Genomic DNA, 18,642 nt, shown 5'->3' on the forward strand with positions numbered 1-18,642 from the left:
CCTCCAGTCATCTGGAAACCATGCCCGAACCAGACCAAAGAAACATACTTGAGGACCCCAAGTCTTCGGATACTGCGGATCCCAACAACCCACAGGTGAAGAGCGCAACCCCTCCACCGTCGTGAGACACTACTAACAGAATGATAAGAATTGGTCTCTAGCAGCCAAACTATCCACATACTTGACCATTTGTTCGTTTACCTTCCTCGCCAATGTCAACAGTAGCAATTTTACTGTTGCAACCCAGCCCATCATCAAAGAGTTCCATGTTACCCAGACGCAAGCCGGCGAGCTTGTCTGTTTTAATGTATTCCTTTTTGGAATGGGCAACATTTTCTGGGTCCCACTCATGCGAGTCATTGGAAAGCGCCCAGTGTATCTGCTTGCGATGCTCAGCCTATGCATGATGAATGTGTGGTCCAGCAAAGCCGTGAGTTATGGAGAACTACTTGCTTCCCGGATCCTGTCTGGGTTTGCTGCTGCCGCGGCCGATGCCACTGTCCCCGCAGTGGTGGCGGACATGGTCGCTCCCCAGGATCGTGGACATTATATGATGTTTTTTCATTTAGCAATGACAGCAGGTCTGTTTCTCGGTCCTTTAATCAATGCTTATCTGGTTCAAGAGCAGAACTGGCGCTGGATGTGTTACTTCCTTGCCATTGCTGTTGGCGTCGTCTTGGTTCTGTCTATTTTTACTATCCGAGAAACATCTTACCACCAGCGACATGACAGTACCTCCCCGGCGAAACGATCACAAATACAGTGGATGTCCTTGACCGTGGGCTTTAACCGCCAGGCGTCATTCATGCAAGCTCTCATAGATATCCTTGCAAATGCCGCATACCCGCCTTTGATCTGGTGCTCGTTTACCATTGGCATTTCTGTTGGCTGGTTTTTCACCCGAACCAATCGCAAATTTCAACCACTGACCAAATTTCAGGAACATTGTTGTGCAACTCATGTCATCTCGGACATTCACGAAGCCCCCTTACAACTGGGAACTCGGCGACCTCGGTCTCCTCTCGATAGCAGGATTTATCGGTTCAATCCTTGCATTCTATGTTGGCGGCCGCTTGATCGACATTATTTCCACGCGAAGCACGGCCCGACATGGCGGTGTTCGTTTGCCGGAATACCGATTGCCCGCTATCGTGATCCCTGGCGTGATTGGACCCGCAGGAATTCTCATTTTTGGTCTTTGCATCGCAAACAAAACACACTGGATCGGTCCCGCAGTTGGTAATGCTATGCAAGCATTCGGTGTCGCCGCTATCAGCAACGTTGCCGTGACATACTCGTTGGACTCATACAAGCCGGTATGTAGTATTCTGATTGTTTGGATTGGTATTGTTATTGACGACCCCATGGGTTACTGGTGAGGCATTGGTCATCATATTCGTTATTAGGAATACTATCGGAATGCTTGTTTCATTATACGCTGCGGACTGGATTGAACGTCAAGGGCCTGCGGCTGTCTTTGGTGAAATGACCGCGATCCAAGTCGTGAGCATCCTCTTCGCCATTCCTCTTTTCATTTGGGGTAGCTTTATCCGAGCTTTTACCTCCCGATATGGTCCCATGAAGCGTTTCCAGGAATAGCCAGTGTTCTTAGTCAATAATTTACGAGTTCTTGGGTGTATAAGCCCATGCGCCTATGAGCCAAACAGCGCATGTCATACGGGCGGTCTGTTAGACGGGGCTACGACTCGATATCCGGATGACTATCTATCCGTAGGAACATTTTAGATGGTAACCGGTCCACTGATATCGCAACAGAAGGCATATAGAGACGGAGGTTCTTTTGGTGGCAAGAGTCAGAGAATGAATACCTGTAAGGTGATTTGACAAGTGAGCGAAGAAATAGCGCGGCTAGCCCGACCCCCAGACACTTCCAATCAAGGGATCACTCGTTCATGCAGGTATCAACGGCCTTAACTCGGGATGGGGCTTGCCGAAATATACCGCAGATCTTCCTCTCTCGATATCAAGACATGTTCTCTCTGCTACCTGTGCCGGTACCCGGACTGCCTGAACGTTGTTGACCTCTCGATACTCCCACATGTTGCTCCACACATGATTATGAGTTCTAACATTCCCCGGAACTATGTGTGGCAAGATAGGACTCGAGACAACGGCATCTCCAAGATCTCAAAGCCGAAGTTCACCTCAAAGCCGAAAAGAAGAATCTCCCGGCAAACCGTATAAAGTGGATAGAACCAATGGTTCATCGGAGAAAGCAGCCGCTTATTCGTCAACCATAATTCAAAGCCGCGGAATTTTGACCAAGAACGGCGATCTGCGGGATCGACAGTCGGCACCATTTTCTTCAAGTCCCTTTGGCTCTGGATGTGTTGATTCGACGGACGCTATCTCCAGCTCGGGGCTCATTCTAAATGCGTCGACCCCATGTGCTTCTCCAAACACCCAGACCCTCCGATATCTCGTCTGTGGAGACGCTCGACTCAAATTAGAGGCGTGGATCAAACTGGTCGCGCACGTTTTTCTACTGTTCCTGCAGATGCTGGTCCATATCTACGGTACCGCTGGTCTCACCCAGGGCCTCTTTTCCACTTCAGGTATATGATCGACATGAAACGACCCATTGAGATTGTTTTTCATGTACCGGCTATCTCAAGGTTTCCAAAATCAAGTTGTGGGATGACGAGCTTTTTGGACCGCCTTGGTTTCATCCAGTTAGGGTTTTCCATTGTACTATGGGACCTTGGGGATCCGGTCCACCTCGCATGGAGACAGCCATCAGGGCAAGGTTTGGCACTCGGCTCTTGAGCGAGAATCGGTGATGATCGCAACGCTCGATGATATGCTGCCGATCTTCTTTCACCGAGATCGATCGTCTGAAAAGTTATAAAACCTCCTTGTGTTCCTCCTCTATATTTCTTTTCGTCAAACAGATCAAAGATCAGTCTTCTATTCCAGGCTTCTTTTGCACAAAGACTTCCTTCGCTTTCCCGAGTCATCGTTGACTGAGCACTCTTCAATTCTCCTCAATCTTTCAAACCATCAACCATTCATTTCCACACTTTCACAATGAAGACCTCCTTCGCCGCTGTTGCTCTTGCCCTCTCGGGCTCTGCCATGGCTGCTCCATTCTCCAACGGAACTCGCCCTGCGTTCACTTCTACTCCTCGTTCGACTTCTGCTCAGATGTCGTCGACCAGCGCTTCTCTGCCCCACTCATTCGCTTCCAGCACTGGGTTGCCTTCTGGAAGCCCCTCTTCCGGCGCACTACTCCCTAGTGGTAGTGCTGTGAAACGTGGAGAGGCTCTCTCTATCCCCACAGATCTTCCCTCTTTAGCATCCGATGCTCAGTCTATCGCTGCAGCTCTTGCTTCTGTCGGCGCTGGCGCCCAGAAGCGTGGCGAGACAATTTCAATTCCTACTGATCTGCCCTCGCTACTCTCTGATGCCCAGTCTGTTGGATCCGCGATTGCTTCTGCTGGTGCCCAAAAGCGTGGTGACGCTTTGTCTATTCCCACCGACCTGCCCTCGTTGGTTTCTGATGCTCAGTCTATTGGAGCTGCCATTGCCTCCGCTGGCGCCCAGAAGCGTGGTGATGCTTTGTCAATCCCCACCGACCTGCCATCTTTGTTGTCCGATGCTCAGTCTCTTGGAGCTGTTGTCGCCTCCGCTGGTGCTCAGAAGCGTTCCCTGATTCCCACTGGTACTCCCTCCACTCCCCTTGGAACTGCCACTCCTACACCTTCTAGCACTCTGTCGACCCGCCCTGCCTCGTCCGCATCTGCCATTCCTGTCGTGTCTTCTTCGGCTGCTGGTTCTGTTTCCTCGTCTGGTCGTCCTGTTCCTACTCCTACCGGTTCATTCAGCTTGCCTCTGGTCTGAGTTCCGATCTATGGAACGGTATTCAACATCTCAAAACTCGGCCTGAAGCCTAGAGTGGTGCGTTGGATTGCTTATATTTGTGCAATATTTCCGAAATATTGGAATAGCCGCTCGTTTTAACGCAGATGAACTTGTTATTTATGCTTGATTAGACTAGATTGCGAATAGGTTGTATCACTTGAATCTACCTTGAAATCCCACATCACATTCGAATATCTTTCGTTCATCTATCATTAGTCCCTGATTTGGACCTTTACTCCCTCGAAAACACCGGTGTCTTTTGATAGTTCTACTGTCCAAGGCGATGGCACAATCAGTCTATATATATATTGGTCAAAACCAGATTCCCTTCATGACAGTACTGGAAACAAACACTCACTGGAAACTCAAGCTGGGTGGTAAGGGTCGCGTTGTGACCGCAGGACTAATGTTACAAGCGCGCGGATTATTACGGTGGCTCAATCGAAAATCGTTCTCGCTTCCTGGTTGAGGTTGCGACAGGCACTATTGATGCCATCGGCGCAGACAAGGTGGGACTGCGACTATACCCATGGCAGACCTTCCATGAGGTGCAGATGGGGGAATCAATCCCTAGATTTTCACACCAGCCCAAAGCTGGCATATCTGCATCTCACAGAAGCCCGAGTTGATGCCAGTGAGGATGCGGACCGGAGAGATCGCAACATTGCCTTTATAGAAGCGTGGGGAAAGACATGCCTAGTCATTTTGGCTGGTAGATTCTTGCCTGATGGTGCCAAAGTTGCGGTCGAGGCCGAAGCATATATGCAACCCCCGCTCCAATTTCAATTGAAGCATCCTCAGTACTTTGGTGCGCAACGTAAAGATTGAATCTCAACTTGAGTGATCATACCTCCTGTAAAAGTGCTCTAGCTGCTTCTACCGACGCTAGTTGCTTACCCGTCACCCAGACCGCATGATGTTGAAACACGGACTTACGGAATAAGCAAGGTTTGAAGGTTACAAAAGGACCGTGTAATTAAAGCCCTCGAACAATGTGTTTACCGTAATGGATGCTGATAGAGTGGCTCAATGGCACCACGAAGCGGATTATCGATTGAAGTTGACATTCTTCAAGAATGTCAAAATCTCACTTTTGCTACTCTTCGCCTGTATGGAAGACAGGCCATATTCTGAATCTTATGTGCATTCAATTTTTAATGAGAAGAGCAATATGTTATACATATGCGATCTTGACCTTGTCAGGCTGTTTGTGTAATTACTATTTGCGAAATACGAGAAGCAGTATCCATGTATTTGATGTGTCATCTACGCGTAATTTTCATTACAGAATCCAAGGCAGTCGACCGCGAGCCGAATCTAAGTGGAGAACTTGAACCCCGTGGCTTTGGTGGCTTCGGGCCGCACCGCTCAGCTCCAACAATCTTTGTAACACAGCAAGCAGCAGAATGGGTTCTTAGCTTCGGGCAGTCATGAACGCCACTGTCCCAAATTCTGCACATGGAGTTTGGCTAGTGCCAAGAAAGGGTCATGTATGCAATTGGTCAAACTCTATTAGTGCTCACGCGACACTGCTCTGGCCATAGCACGCATTAAGGCCTACCATAAGTATTGCGCCAGACAAGATCAAATATACCGTGTATACTTCCAACTAGCTTTGATGTTGTTACAGAGACATCTAAACTGAAGTGGACTCCATTGCTCAAAGAATTAATAAGTATTTGCTATAACCTGCAACATCCCTATTGACAGATAGCAATGATCATGCAATCATGGCACTAAAGCACACAGATGTCCCTCTCCTAAAGATGCTGGGCACGCTTCCATTGCGGCTCAAGATTCTCGCCGATGGCACGAGCGGCTTCCCTTTCCAATTCGCGGCGGGACAAAATGTCGCGCTTGGAAACCTTGGACTGGGAGTCTTCGCGAGACATTTCCACTGCGACAAAACATGATTAGCAGTCTTCAAAGTGAAGCAATGGAGCAAGGTGTATTTACCATGAATATAGACAGCGGCACGCTTGCCACTGAACATAGCATGTGGCACATTGGTGCTACCATCGCTGTTGGCATCACCAATGGCAAAGAAACCAGTTTGATTCGTCCGCATGCCGCTGGTAACAGTGATTTTGCCATCAGCAATATCGAGATGCAACACACAACTTCCAGATTTGCCTCCATTGTACTTCCTCTACGGAGTACAGCACCTGTACAGAGATGGTCTCGACGTGAGAACCTAAGCCAATAGTGTGCGGATCTGGTGGGGCCGTGTATGCGCGAAGTGTGTACATCGACGCCAACTTCTGCACTGTGAGATCACTCGATCTGGGCAAGATCGAATCTTGGAATGAGCATGCATTTGAACGCTATCCACACCAGGCCACTAACTAGCGTCCCATCCACCCTCCATCCACTGTCAACACCTCTCCGCTCACATATGCGCTCGCCCGACTGGCCAAGTACACCACTGACCCCTTGAAGTCATCCGGATTGCTCCATCGTCCAGCAGGGATTCTGGCTAGAATACTAGCGGCACGTTCCTTGTCTTGGATCAACGCTGTGTTCATATCGGTCGCGACATAGCCCGGCGCAATGGCATTGACATTGATTCCTTTCGCCGCCCACTCGTTTGACAATGCCTTGGTGAGTTGTGCCACGCCACCTTTCGCTGCTGCGTAGGCAGGAACAGTGAGACCTCCTTGAAAGGAGACCAGAGATGCGACATTGATAATGCTACCGCGTTGACCCGCCCGGTCGGGAGTGCGTGTTAGCATATGCGCGCCGACGTCGCGACAGAGGGTAAACACCGTGGTGAGGTTGACTTGGAGAACCTATGCCATTTCATCAGTGGCAGTGTGACTAGCTACCGCGAGGAACTTGCCTCGTCCCAGTCCTCGAGTGGGAACACATGGCTGGGGTGTCGGCGCTGAATTCCGGCGCAGTTCAAAAGAATGTTGATGTCGTGGCCACCCTTCAATACGCCGGAGACGAGCTGCGACACCTCCGCCTGCGATGAAAGATCAGCAGTATAAATGGTCGCTGTTCGCCCGAGGTTCTCAATCTGAGATTTCGTCTCTTGGTTGCTGGTGTCTCTCTGAGAAAAGGTCAGTCACTTCCAATGACGACGAATATGAGGGTTAGTTCACCTGGACAAGAACAATATCTGCTCCAGCTTCGGCCATCGCAATGGCCATAGCCTGGCCAATACCACGGGTGCCACCCGTTACGAGGGCTGTAGTTCCTATGAGAGAGAAAAGGTCCATGGTCGAGTCCGATGATTTTCACTATCTACCCAACGCCGATCACCTCTCGCGAGGGAAAGCGTTCTCCTTATACCAGCATCATTTTACCCCCACGCCTTTCCCCGCATCGGGCGGATATACCTCCTAAGAGGGTGAGGTCAGAGGATCGCTACTCGTGAGGCACGTCGGGCTGATTATACCCGAGACGACATATCTCCCAGTCCGTCATTTGCTCCCGAAAGAGTTCAGGTTCGTAAATGCTAATGTCAGATTGTCACTAATTATCTATTGCATATATGATTACCACTCCCGAATGGCGCCGTCTGGTCCATAGAACTCCTTGGGCTGCCACGGCTCTGTCTCCTGGCTGATCTTTCGTACAAGCTCTTCGTCAATACCAATACCCAAACCAGGCTTGCAAGGCGCATCCACATAGCCCTCCTTGATATCGAAGACTGTCTTATCTATCAAATAGGTGGTCAGGTCAATGTCCCCTGCTTCCACATTGTAGTGCATGCCTAATGACATCTCTTGGATAACAAAGTTGGGGATTGAGACCGCGACTTGAAGGGAGGCGGCCAGAGCGATCGGTCCAAGAGGACAATGAGGCGCGATAGCCACGTCATACGTCTCGGCCATGTTTGCGATCCGCATGGTCTCTGAAATGCCTCCAGCGTGGGCAATGTCCGGTTGCAGAACATCCACAGATGAATCCTCTAAGAACCGCTTCACATCCCAGCGGGTGTATAGGCGCTCACCAAAGGCAATAGGAATTGTGGTGTGCTGTGATAGCTGTTTGAGTGCTTCGGGATGCTCGCATAGCAATGGCTCCTCGATGAAGAGCGGCTGGTAAGGCTCCAGCGCCTTGGCCAGCTGTTTAGCCATCGGTCGGTGCAGGCGGCCATGGAAGTCCAGGCCTGCATCAAGTCCCAGAGCCTTCACTTGCTTCAATCGTTCTACGCATGATTGCAAGACAGCAGGGGAGTCAAGCCAGTTGACGTCTTCAGTGGCGTTCATCTTGATACACTTGAGACCTTGAGCGATACGTGCTTTCCTACGAACCGGGTTTGTCAGTCCTCTGCTTCGACTTGAGAGATTTGTAGAATATTCACGCTGCGGCTTCGACATCACTCGGTCGGTCGCCTCCAATCCAAGCATATACCTGTGCCTTCTGGCGCACCTTGCCACCCAGCAGCTGATGCACCGGCACACCCAACCTCTTGCCCTTCAGATCCCACAGTGCGATATCAATACCGGCCAGCGCAGACATGAAGACCGGTCCACCGCGGTAGAATCCTAGTCTCCATACGGTCTGCCAGATGTGCTCAATGTCACTGTCGAGAATTATTAGCTTACGGCAATGCCAATGGTTCTGCCGACCCATACTCGGCTTCATATCCCACAATGCGCGGAATAATCTCATTCAACGCTCCCTCAACAGCCAGTGAATGTCCCTCTAGAGTGCCCTCTCCCCATCCGAACTGACCCGCTTCATCGGTGATTTTGATAAACAACCAGCGGGGCTTCACCCGGAAGTATTCGATCGACTTGATTTGAACCATTTTGATCGTGAATGTGTGTATGAGAAGAAGAGATTATGCTGGTTAAATGTTGAAAGCTCCCCGCATAACATCTCCCCCCCCACGCGGGAGCTTCGGATGAAGTCCGGGGTCAACACCCCACGCCAAGGGGGTCGTCTACGTGGTTTTATATGTGATTGGCGGGAAAACCTCAGAGAGAGCAATGCTGTACACGTATATGTTGTGATGATCTTCGTTGTCAAATCGCCTAGTTATCCTAGTGCAGGTAACGGAAGTTCATGTTCTCCTTGTCCGTCAGGTCACTAAACGCCGTTCGATCCAATTCGAGCTGTCGGAGATAGTCATTGTCTCCTCCTGGCACCACATTCTGTATCCGGTCACGGCGTCGGTTCTCCCAAGCAAGAGCAATTGCGAGGAAGATGATCAATGCGATCTCGATGAGGTTTGCGACAATCATCGACCAAATCCCCAGTGCATAGCCTGGTGCCTGCTCGGCTTTATAAAAGAATGGCCCGGCGATATTACCAGTACAAACACCAAGGAAGATCATTGCATTGGTAATAACTTTCTTCGTGTGGCCGGCAATATTTCCAGTGAGGAGCGAAAGGATGATCACAAATGAAGCATTGTAAGATCCGGTCAGGTAGTAGCAGATCAACCGCGCTACGCTGTCGGACTCGGGGACGAAGTGGAGCCCGAAAGAGCCTGCTAGAGTCGGGAGAACAAAAACAATGGCCACTATACATCGGTTGTTGCGTGGCAGTCGGTCATTGATGAACACGCTGAGGAGAATCATCACTGCGATAAAGACTCCATACGGGATTTGCATGAGGGTTGTTACCACTACAAATTGGTGAGCGTGATCAAATAGCTCGTGACAAGGAAAGCTCACATGTTGAATAGCCAAATCCCTTGATAATCAGTGTTCCAAAATTCGATATACCTCCATTAGGGATATTTCCACTGAGGCCAAGCAGGAAGAATGTCCAGACTTTCCAATCGGTCAAAGCCTCAAAAATTTGATGCGGCTTCATGTTTCGGTTCTCTATACCAGTTTGATTGTCTCTCAGCCTTTCAACTGCGAGTTTCTTCTCGCGGTCGGACAGCTGTTTTGTTGTGACTGGTGAGTCGGGAAGGAAGATGACCATTACAATGCCCCATGCACAGCATAGAGCACCGATTATCAAGAATTCATATTTCCAAGAAGCGAGTGATCCCTTAATCTGACCAATCCCATATCCCAGTAAGCCACCGACCGCGATGCCGAAGCCATTTGCCGTATACCATAGGCCGATCCGAATGGGCTGTTGGCGACGAGTATACCACATACTGGTAATAAGCATGAATGCAGGATCACTATTGAAGATACGGTCAGCAAATACCTAAGTAACAGTTTTGATGGCCAAATACCTGCAAGCTTCAGCTGCACCCGAAATAACTCGCAAAGCGGCGAGTTGAGTGAAGTTTTTGGCAGCCGCTATCAGAATTAGCCATCTCTCAAGGTCTGGTCAAAGGGAAGATACCCTGTAGCATGAGGAAAACCCCCCAGAGAAAGATATTGGCTCCAAGATATTTGCCGATAGGGAATCGCTGCATCAATAGGTTGGTTGGAAATGACCAGACCAGGAAGCCAAAATAGAAGACACTTGACAACCATGAATACTCAGTGCCAGAGAGATTCAAATCCTGCTCTATTCCGAAGATAGCTGCGTAGGATAGTGTAGTTTTGTCGATCTGATCATCAGCAGACAAACACCTGCAGATGGGCAGAACATACATAGTAGAACGCATAGCAAACCGACAGGAAGGGCAGAATCATCATATCAATCTTGCGAACGAGCCTTTTCTCCTCGCCTGGCTCAAATCCTTCGTGCATCTCCTCCAGGTCATCGAACAACGTCAGTGCTGCGTCTCCATTATGAATTTTGCCTGTCTCAGTGGCCATTCCGGAGCCCTCTATGTGCATAGCTGCTGGCTTGGGGTTGCTGTCTGCCATGGTGAGTATGACGTCCTTGAAGCCGAATGCAAGACCTGGAGGCTACAGATATACTGGAGAAAACGCTCTACCCCAGAATCCCCGCAAGCAGTGGACCCCAAACGGAGTCAATATCTCCGTCTCGCAAGCTTAACCCCCACGCCAGGGATCGTCGGTGGCGCTTATTATGGGCTGACCCCCAGTCACATCGATTGCAAACTCACAATGACGCTCACTCACCAGGAAATCCGCCTGCACAACAGTCGGCATTCTTGCTGGGTCGTCATACATGGAGCTGTGTACGATGTTACAGGTGAGGTCTTGTCTTCAGCAGAGATCCTCTAAAGCTGACTCTTCAGACTTCCTTGAGTCTCACCCTGGAGGATCCCAAGTGATTATGCGATGTGCGGGCAAAGACGCCACTGATGACTTTGATTCGGTTCATGCGCCTGAGCTGTTGAGCGAAGCTCTCCCCAAAAGTGCAGTGCGAGGTCATATTGATCCCGCCGAACTCAAGGCTCTTGGCCCAAAGCAAGACGACACAATGCAAGCACAACAGGATTTGAATGCACCACCGTCTTTGCGCAGTTTAATCAATCTACATGATTTTGAACAAGTAGCGGAAAAGTTTCTACCTGCCAACGCCTGGGCCTATTACTCGTCAGGGGCGGACGACGAAATCAGCAAGCGCAATAATGCCCGCGCGTATCAAAAGATCGCGCTTCGCCCACGTATTCTGCGCAAGATCCCAAGCGTAGACACCACAACGTCAATATTGGGGCATTCGGTCTCTCTTCCGGTGTATATCTCTCCGGTGGGAATCGCCAAACTCGCCCACCCCGACGGTGAATGTGCGCTCGCATCTGCAGCAGGCAAACAGGGTCTTGTTCAAGTACTCGCAAATGGATCAAGCATGCCTATCGAGCGGGTGATGCAGAGTCGTAGCTCGTCCGCTCAGCCTGTTTTCCAGCAGCTCTATGTGAACAAAGACATCCAAAAGTCCGTGGATACAGTTCGTCGAGCTGAAATGGCCGGGGCCAGCGCCATTTGGATTACAGTCGACTCGCCAGTGGTTGGAAAGCGAGAAATGGATGAGCGATTGAACTTGAGTGTAACAGTATGTCTTACTTAGCTCCCAGGTGAATCATCCCAGCTGACCGGCAATAGGCCGCCGACAACGATACACAGGGCCAAGGAGTAGCCAAGATTATGGCTAGTTCGATATCACCATTCATTGATTGGGACATTCTGACATGGCTTCGTCAACATACAAGGCTCCCCGTGGTGATTAAGGGCATACAGTGTGTTGAAGACGCAGTAGAGGCATATGAACATGGTGTTCAAGGCATTGTTCTCTCTAACCATGGAGGACGTTCACAAGACACGTATGTTCTATTTAGGTCCTTCCTAGAGTCTTTCCTTTCTGACACTTTACAGAGCACAATCGCCACTCCTCACTCTTCTAGAAATCAGGAAATTTGCGCCTCAGTTGATTGAAAGCAAAATGCAAATCTTCATTGATGGGGGCATCCGACGAGGGACGGATGTCCTCAAAGCCATTGCACTCGGTGCAACTGCCGTTGGACTAGGTCGTCCATTCCTGCATGGCATGTCAGCCGGGTATGGAGAGAAGGGGGTGCTAAGAATGCTTGACATTCTACGACAGGAGATAGAGACAAATATGGTCCTTCTGGGGGCGACTAGTCTCAAGGAGCTGAGGCCAGAGATGGTAAATACCAGTCGGCTTGAGAGGGATCTTGTTGGCAGTGTGAAGCTATGACGGGTATCCTTAATCGTCCGATGTTTATACTTGCCTGTGCATTCTCGTTCTTCTTAATAGTGAATGGGATTCCATCTACAATCATCACCTTAGGCAAACGTCAGTAATGACCTGCAGAATAACATCACTGGTGCGCTAAAAGGTCCTCGGATGCTCCATTTGCCTGTTCCGGCGCTGATCGCATCTGAAGTTGAGCCCCCACGCCCTCGGCCTCGCTCCGATGCGGGGGATTATCAGTTCAGAAATCCCGAGTCCTGTTGAGGTCTGAGACCTCGTAGGGACTTAGTCAGCGGTTCTCTGGGTCCCGTTGAACTGGAACTCGGACGAAACGCGGAATGTTCATATTTCCTTCACTTGCATTTTTTTGTATCACAATTCACATCATGTCAGACCAAATTGATGTTCTTCTCTACGGGCTTGGAGCGTAAGTATTTCCCTTCACTCACGAAGTATGCGCTGACCTTGCAGAATCGGCTCTTTCTATGCCTTCATCCTCAGTCAGTCCGACCGGGTTCGCCTGACAGTCCTGGCTCGTTCCAACTATGAAGCTGTGAAGACAAATGTAAATGCAATATAAACTATGAAACACCCAGATGTTGATGGAATTTTGATAGGGTATCACTATCAATAGCGAGAACCATGGCCAGCATACTTTCCATCCCCACCGAGGTACATTCAATCCATAACCAGTCAATCTACTTAGCTGACACTATGGAGTGGTGACATCTGTTGCTGAAGTTCCCGCCGTGGATTACATTGTGTGCGCGCACAAGGCCATTGACCAGGACAAGGTGGTCGGTCAATTGCAGCCAGCAGTTGATCCCAAACGAACCACGATCGTGGTTATACAGAATGGCGTAGGAAATGAGGAGCCATTCCGAAAGAAGTTCCCCAATAACAGCATCATAACCTGTGTGGTAAGAGCTCTTCGGTTGCTCCAATTTATACTTCAGGATCTAACCCACTTAGACATGGGTAGGCGCTACGCAAATAAGTCCGGGCATTGTGAAGCACACCAAATCCGAGGATATGCAGATTGGCCTTTTCCCCAACCCAACAGTCAATGGCCAAATCGAAAAAACACGGCTCGAGACATTTGCCGATCTCCTCCGAAATGGAAAGACCCGATTCCAGGTGCTTGAAGATATGCAAGTCCAGCGATGGGAAAAGGTCGTCTGGAATATCGCATGGAACTCGCTGACTACTCTCACTATGGTAGACACTCAGACTTGGCTGCACTCCTCCGAAGACGCGACACCATTCACACGCCAATTGATGCAGGAGGCTATTAACATTGCGCGTGCTTGCGGCGTGCCACTGCAGGATGAGCTGATTGACGAATTGATGGCCAAGATCAATGCCATGCCTGGTATCGGAAGCAGCATGCAAACCGATTGCAAATGCGGACGCCCAATGGAGATTGATGTCATCTTGGGCTTCCCGGTGCGCAAAGCTCGAGAGTTGGGTATCCAAGCTCCGTACGTGGAGGCTCTATATGTTCTCCTTCGGGCAGTTGATGGCCGACTTAGAGCTGCGCTGTAAGTAGAACAGCTTCAGGCTCGCCGAAGATGAAGTTCACCCCATGTTTGAGCTCAGTGTGGTTTGCTTCATTGATATGTGCCGGAAGTTTTCACCAATAAACGTGAAACTGATTCATGATCGTCGGTTTTGAAACCCCCAAGTAGAATAACCCGATCAGCTTCGTAGGCGTACATCCCCCACATACAAGTCCCCCACGCGTGGCGTCATGATTAGGACTCTATTGGTCTGTTCGCCCTTTTGTTTAACGCTCGGACCCTTGCCGGGGGGCCGATGCCCTGCTCGATATTGTGCGGGGTGCGGCGTGATTCTCTTTTGAACCCCCACCGACATAGCTGGGTGAGATCCGTACTGCTTCGAGCAAGGTGAGCAACACTGACCTGATATGTTGACTCGGTAGCAAAGATACCCGAGAAAAACTTCGTTTGCATTGCGCCGTGGCGTAGCATTTGGTTGATTGTTAAACAGACATTGGATGACCGGAAGGGCAAGTAAGAATTGGGGGTAAATTGGTCAAACATTTCATGAATATCGTAGAGAACACCCGCCCCTTCAATTTTTTATATGGGAAACAAGGGGCGCGGGCATGCCAAAGGAGTCGTGAGAAATCACACAATTCCAGTCCAAATTCTGAAAACACTATGTGAGGCGCCATGGCCGCGTAAAGGTGAAAAATTCCAAATGCAACCAGACAAGATAAGGGCCAGCTTGCTTGTTGATCCATCTATACCTGAGCGCCCTGAAGGTCCAACGCGAAAACGCCCTATCCAATATCCCAAATATATCCTGTAGCATGATATAAGACAATCATCAAAAGAAATTAAGTCATAGAACATATACCAGGAGATCAAAGCTGAGTCGGGCTCTGCGGGCTTCGAATCTCCTGTAGTTGAATCGATGTAGTTTTGTCAGCCTCTGGGTCTGAGTCACCAGTTGGGGCATCTGGAGGCTTGGTCTCCGGCTCTTGGTCCACCGCGAACCTCCAGCGGTTGTCGGCACCCATGAACATTCGGAAGCCGTAACGTTTGTTCAAGGTCGTGAGGTGCGCATGTCGTTTGGCACTGCTCCATGTGTGAGTGTCGGCGAAATCGTTAAGCATCTGGCTATGAGAAATCCAAGGAATGACAGCTCCAATGGATCGTGGCATTCGCGGTCCTCGGAATCGGCCACGTCGGGTCCAAAATACCAAGAGCACCACTATTGTGTCAAATGCAATGATGGTCAAGGCAATGGCAAGCGATGGGGCGGATGGGACCATGCGCCAGGTGCTGCTAGTGATAGTGGCATTCGTAGCCTGAATGGGCTCGACAAGAGGCTCGAGGTAAATGTTTCGCCATATGGAGAAGTAGGTGCTGTACACCCACTGGAACACAGTTTGAGTCATATCCATTAGAAGGTCGGGGTTCAATGAGTCAAAGTCGGGATCGTCACGCTGGTAAAGACGGGCCACGAGGAAACCAGCCCAGTCATACGAGGAGATGTTGTATGTTCCGTTCTGCATAGTGGTATTGCCGACGAAGCTGTTCGGAATGGCGGCAAAGACTTTGTTGAACTGCCCGAGACTCACAGTCGCGTTATCGTACATAGCTCCATCCGTAATGGATGTATTGGCCACCGGTTCGTGCCATGCGATCTGGCCCTTCTGATCGAAACTGATGGAGTACTCTTGTAGTTTTGCTTGAGGCTCACACTGTAAAGCAATGGTATTATTGTCGGTAATTGGCGTGTCTGCCAAGTAGTCCCACCGGCCAACCACCAAGACAGTCGCAGTCTGACAAATGTCAGAATCATCAGTTCCATCCGGAGATAGAAAATGAATGGAGAGGGCGATTCCCTCATCCTTGCTCTTTAACGGTGGCATGGCTGCGGTGCACTCCACAGAAGAGTTTTCGTACAACTCATATCGCCAATATTGATGACCAGTGGTTTGATTCTGCACAAGCGCGTCTGTTGAGAGCGTCTTACAATCCAGTGTGGTACCAACACCAAGCGTTGTTGCCCCATAAGTAACATCTGGGTCGCGATTCTTCACGTGGACGGGGACAAAGGATTGGTTAGGACTTGTCCATGGCAGCATAGGAACTCCGCTAGTGATGCTGGTCTGTATCAGATCATACTCTGTGAATTCAGCAGCAAAGTCAGTCCGCCAAAAGATAGACTGGCTATAGTTCATAGTCAAATCCTGGGTTGCAAGAGTAGACGTTGTCATCTGCTGCGTGAAAAGTCCACCGGCCACGACAGTAAGAGCCATGTTGACAACACATGCGATAGAAACCAGTCCGAGCAACACATGTCTATCGCGCACAGCCTTAAAGAAAATAGCAAACGGACTCTGAGAAGAGTAATTCAAGGACAAGGAGACCCGGGCGGACACATTCCCACGTTGGAGGTGAACCCAAGGCTCCAGGACGCTAAGATTTCGGTGGATAGAGGTGCAAAGAGAGCCCACAGATGAAGCGACGACCGAGGGTAGAAAAGACAGAACAACCTGAAACGAGCTCGAGTCGCCCTGCGTCAGGTGGCGGAAGCGCCCGTCCTTGAGAAGAGAAGAGATAACCAGTCCCATGAGAATGATAACACCAGCCAAAGCTAGGAACTCCACGAGAAAGAAGGGAATGACGAGAAAGTGAGGCATCGGATCAACGTGAGTTTGGAGATTCGCATCAAGTTGAACTGGGGAGCCATCTTCGGCTAGTATCTCCAACCGATTGCCACCAGGGCCTGGTCGCCAGTAACACCTAGCCTTTTTGAAGATGCGGCGAAGTTGGCGTGTAGAAAACTGATGGAACTCAGCTACCGGCTCAGCAAGGATGTTGGATGGGTGAAAAATATCCGCGGTGATACTGCACATAGCACCGATTGAGCCTGGGTCACTTTGAAGGAAGATTGGCCGTGAACGGTACATGTAAAGAAGGTACAAAGCAGCCAAGATTGCCGAAACTAGTATGAGCTCAGACCAGACAGCGGCAAAGTCGACAACAGCGATGGCGACCTGGTTGGAAAAGCGCGACGCCGCCACGATAGTAGGCTTAGTGTCCGGATCAAACAAGCGACCGAGTGTCGACACAAAGGTCTGCTTTACATCACGTTCAATCTTCGATTCAAATTCAGCCTCCGTCATGATGGTGGATGTGTCAAGCACCAGAAGGGGCTGAAGTTCTCCAAGTTCCTGGCTGATCACAGGTAGCTCAGTCACTGTGCGTCCTCCTGTGGTGGCATTTTCGCGAATGAAAAGCATATCACTGGTATACGGGGCGCGCTGGGAAAGCAAGGCTTGAAAGTGCTCGATACTGAATTCGGTATCGGTAAGCGTGCTAGTGGTGGTTCGGTCGACGTCGATAGACATGATGGAGCTGTTGGAGTGCATATTCACTTGCGCCTCCGCTTTATGATAAGTAATGTCGCAAGCGAAGGCGATACCAGACGTAGCATATTGGGTCGAGCTTGATGTAGAGGTCGAATTTGTCGCATTCACGCCGATGATCATGCCATAGAGGTCATAAGGATCGCAGCCGGAGGCAGTGAAGGCCTGGGTTCGGTTCGGAAAAGACTCTTTGGCAGCATCACTGATGACTGGTTCCCAGTAACGCACTTGGAGGTAGTCGGTGGCAGGAAAGAAGACACTGTCGTAGTGAAAATCGAGGGTGCATTCGTCAGATCCCACCGAGTCGTCCAAGTCAATCCCGCTCGCGTTCCATGAGATGATTGGAAATTCCGCGTCAGGGTCATCGATAGTCACAGTAAGGCTGTCCCCAACAAGAACATTTTCACAAGTCACTTGCGCCCAATAAATAGTCTGATCCAGCGCCCATGTTGTACTTTCCTCTTGGTCGGTGTCCGGGATTTCGACGGGTGCCACTGCGTATTGGGCCGATCGGGACCGGCGGAGTTGTTCGTCTGTAGACAGCACCGAGTCGACAGTGTTGTTTGCCTGTACTGACATCCAGTTCGCCTGTGTGCTCAAGTCAACTAAATTGGGCCAACTCTTCATAGTTCCATGGTTGACAACCGTCACTTCGCGCAACTCAAACACCGTACTCTGCAAGGCGGGAAGAATCATCCGTATCGAGAGCGTCACGAACGAGACCCACAGGACAATCCAGTGGCGACGGCGTAGGGCATTGATCGGAGTCAGAATGGTTTGGCCAAAGTTGTAGTTGATGAAGAGGACGCTCGCCGGCGCCCCTTCCGGGCGTGACAACTGGAAGTACGGCTCCAGGCGAAGCACATCGAAGTCGGTGACAGTCCAAATCAAAACCAGTACGAGAGAAATGATAATCGGGACATAATTATAAGCGAAGGACTGGAGGGCGGAGACATCGTCGGTATAATCGAAGAAGACCAGACCCCCTTCGCGATCGCTATACTGCCGCAGCCCTTCCAGGCACAGTAGCATGGTCAACATCAGGCATACGAGGGCGGCGAGGTAGGGCGGGCGCAGAGCCACTGGGCGCCATCCTCGATTCGGGGCCGGGGGTCGAGGCAAACGAAACGGGAGACCTATTCCAGTTAGCCATGTCCAGGAGGAGACGAGAGACAACTTACCCCAGGCCCAGAACCCCCGGGAAGCCTCATCGTTCATGCTGGATGGGTGTAAGATAGATGAGCATTGCTGTCAAGGGTATATCGCCATGATGAAAGGGACAAAAACTTGATCGACAAAGCCAAGAAAGATTAACATGACGTGGGAAGAGAAGAGTTGGGGAACGCGTGGACGTGGGGCAA

General features: G+C 50.2%; 9 protein-coding genes across 9 annotated transcripts; 4 read left to right on the forward strand and 5 right to left on the reverse strand.

The window, feature by feature from the left end:
• Positions 1–20: 20 nt before the first annotated feature.
• N7508_001022 (uncharacterized protein) lies at positions 21–1,599 on the forward strand (the record flags this gene model as incomplete). The annotated part of the gene is made up of 4 exons (XM_058459088.1): positions 21–95; positions 149–891; positions 941–1,316; positions 1,381–1,599. 4 exons carry the CDS (start codon positions 21–23, stop codon positions 1,597–1,599), a joined length of 1,413 nt encoding a protein of 470 aa, XP_058322620.1.
• Positions 1,600–3,048: 1,449 nt separating this feature from the next.
• Positions 3,049–3,861, forward strand: N7508_001023 (uncharacterized protein; the record flags this gene model as incomplete). The annotated part of the gene is made up of 1 exon (XM_058459089.1): positions 3,049–3,861. The coding sequence occupies one exon, from the start codon at positions 3,049–3,051 to the stop codon at positions 3,859–3,861; it is 813 nt and encodes a 270-aa protein (XP_058322621.1).
• Positions 3,862–5,642: 1,781 nt separating this feature from the next.
• N7508_001024 (uncharacterized protein) lies at positions 5,643–5,950 on the reverse strand (the record flags this gene model as incomplete). The annotated part of the gene is made up of 2 exons (XM_058459090.1): positions 5,643–5,779; positions 5,839–5,950. The coding sequence occupies 2 exons, from the start codon at positions 5,948–5,950 to the stop codon at positions 5,643–5,645; spliced, it is 249 nt and encodes an 82-aa protein (XP_058322622.1).
• A 277-nt stretch (positions 5,951–6,227) lies between these two features.
• Positions 6,228–7,103, reverse strand: N7508_001025 (2-dehydro-3-deoxy-D-gluconate 5-dehydrogenase; the record flags this gene model as incomplete). Its single annotated transcript, XM_058459091.1, has 3 exons — positions 6,228–6,671; positions 6,749–6,934; positions 6,987–7,103. 3 exons carry the CDS (start codon positions 7,101–7,103, stop codon positions 6,228–6,230), a joined length of 747 nt encoding a protein of 248 aa, XP_058322623.1.
• A 279-nt stretch (positions 7,104–7,382) lies between these two features.
• Positions 7,383–8,644, reverse strand: N7508_001026 (D-galactonate dehydratase; the record flags this gene model as incomplete). The annotated part of the gene is made up of 3 exons (XM_058459092.1): positions 7,383–8,136; positions 8,195–8,416; positions 8,469–8,644. The coding sequence occupies 3 exons, from the start codon at positions 8,642–8,644 to the stop codon at positions 7,383–7,385; spliced, it is 1,152 nt and encodes a 383-aa protein (XP_058322624.1).
• A 235-nt stretch (positions 8,645–8,879) lies between these two features.
• On the reverse strand, positions 8,880–10,619 carry N7508_001027 (uncharacterized protein; the record flags this gene model as incomplete). Its single annotated transcript, XM_058459093.1, has 5 exons — positions 8,880–9,466; positions 9,516–9,979; positions 10,034–10,100; positions 10,147–10,357; positions 10,401–10,619. 5 exons carry the CDS (start codon positions 10,617–10,619, stop codon positions 8,880–8,882), a joined length of 1,548 nt encoding a protein of 515 aa, XP_058322625.1.
• Positions 10,620–10,823: 204 nt separating this feature from the next.
• Positions 10,824–12,378, forward strand: N7508_001028 (FMN-dependent alpha-hydroxy acid dehydrogenase; the record flags this gene model as incomplete). Its single annotated transcript, XM_058459094.1, has 4 exons — positions 10,824–10,911; positions 10,958–11,715; positions 11,766–11,983; positions 12,036–12,378. The coding sequence occupies 4 exons, from the start codon at positions 10,824–10,826 to the stop codon at positions 12,376–12,378; spliced, it is 1,407 nt and encodes a 468-aa protein (XP_058322626.1).
• Positions 12,379–12,761: 383 nt separating this feature from the next.
• On the forward strand, positions 12,762–13,920 carry N7508_001029 (ketopantoate reductase family protein; the record flags this gene model as incomplete). The annotated part of the gene is made up of 5 exons (XM_058459095.1): positions 12,762–12,802; positions 12,847–12,940; positions 12,993–13,047; positions 13,096–13,295; positions 13,348–13,920. The coding sequence occupies 5 exons, from the start codon at positions 12,762–12,764 to the stop codon at positions 13,918–13,920; spliced, it is 963 nt and encodes a 320-aa protein (XP_058322627.1).
• Positions 13,921–14,764: 844 nt separating this feature from the next.
• On the reverse strand, positions 14,765–18,499 carry N7508_001030 (DUF3433 domain-containing protein; the record flags this gene model as incomplete). The annotated part of the gene is made up of 2 exons (XM_058459096.1): positions 14,765–18,417; positions 18,463–18,499. The coding sequence occupies 2 exons, from the start codon at positions 18,497–18,499 to the stop codon at positions 14,765–14,767; spliced, it is 3,690 nt and encodes a 1,229-aa protein (XP_058322628.1).
• Positions 18,500–18,642: the final 143 nt, after the last annotated feature.

Source organism: Penicillium antarcticum (assembly GCF_028974205.1).
Source record: "Penicillium antarcticum strain IBT 31339 chromosome Unknown utg000002l_segment0_segment0, whole genome shotgun sequence".
Classification (NCBI taxonomy): Eukaryota; Fungi; Ascomycota; class Eurotiomycetes; order Eurotiales; family Aspergillaceae; genus Penicillium; species Penicillium antarcticum.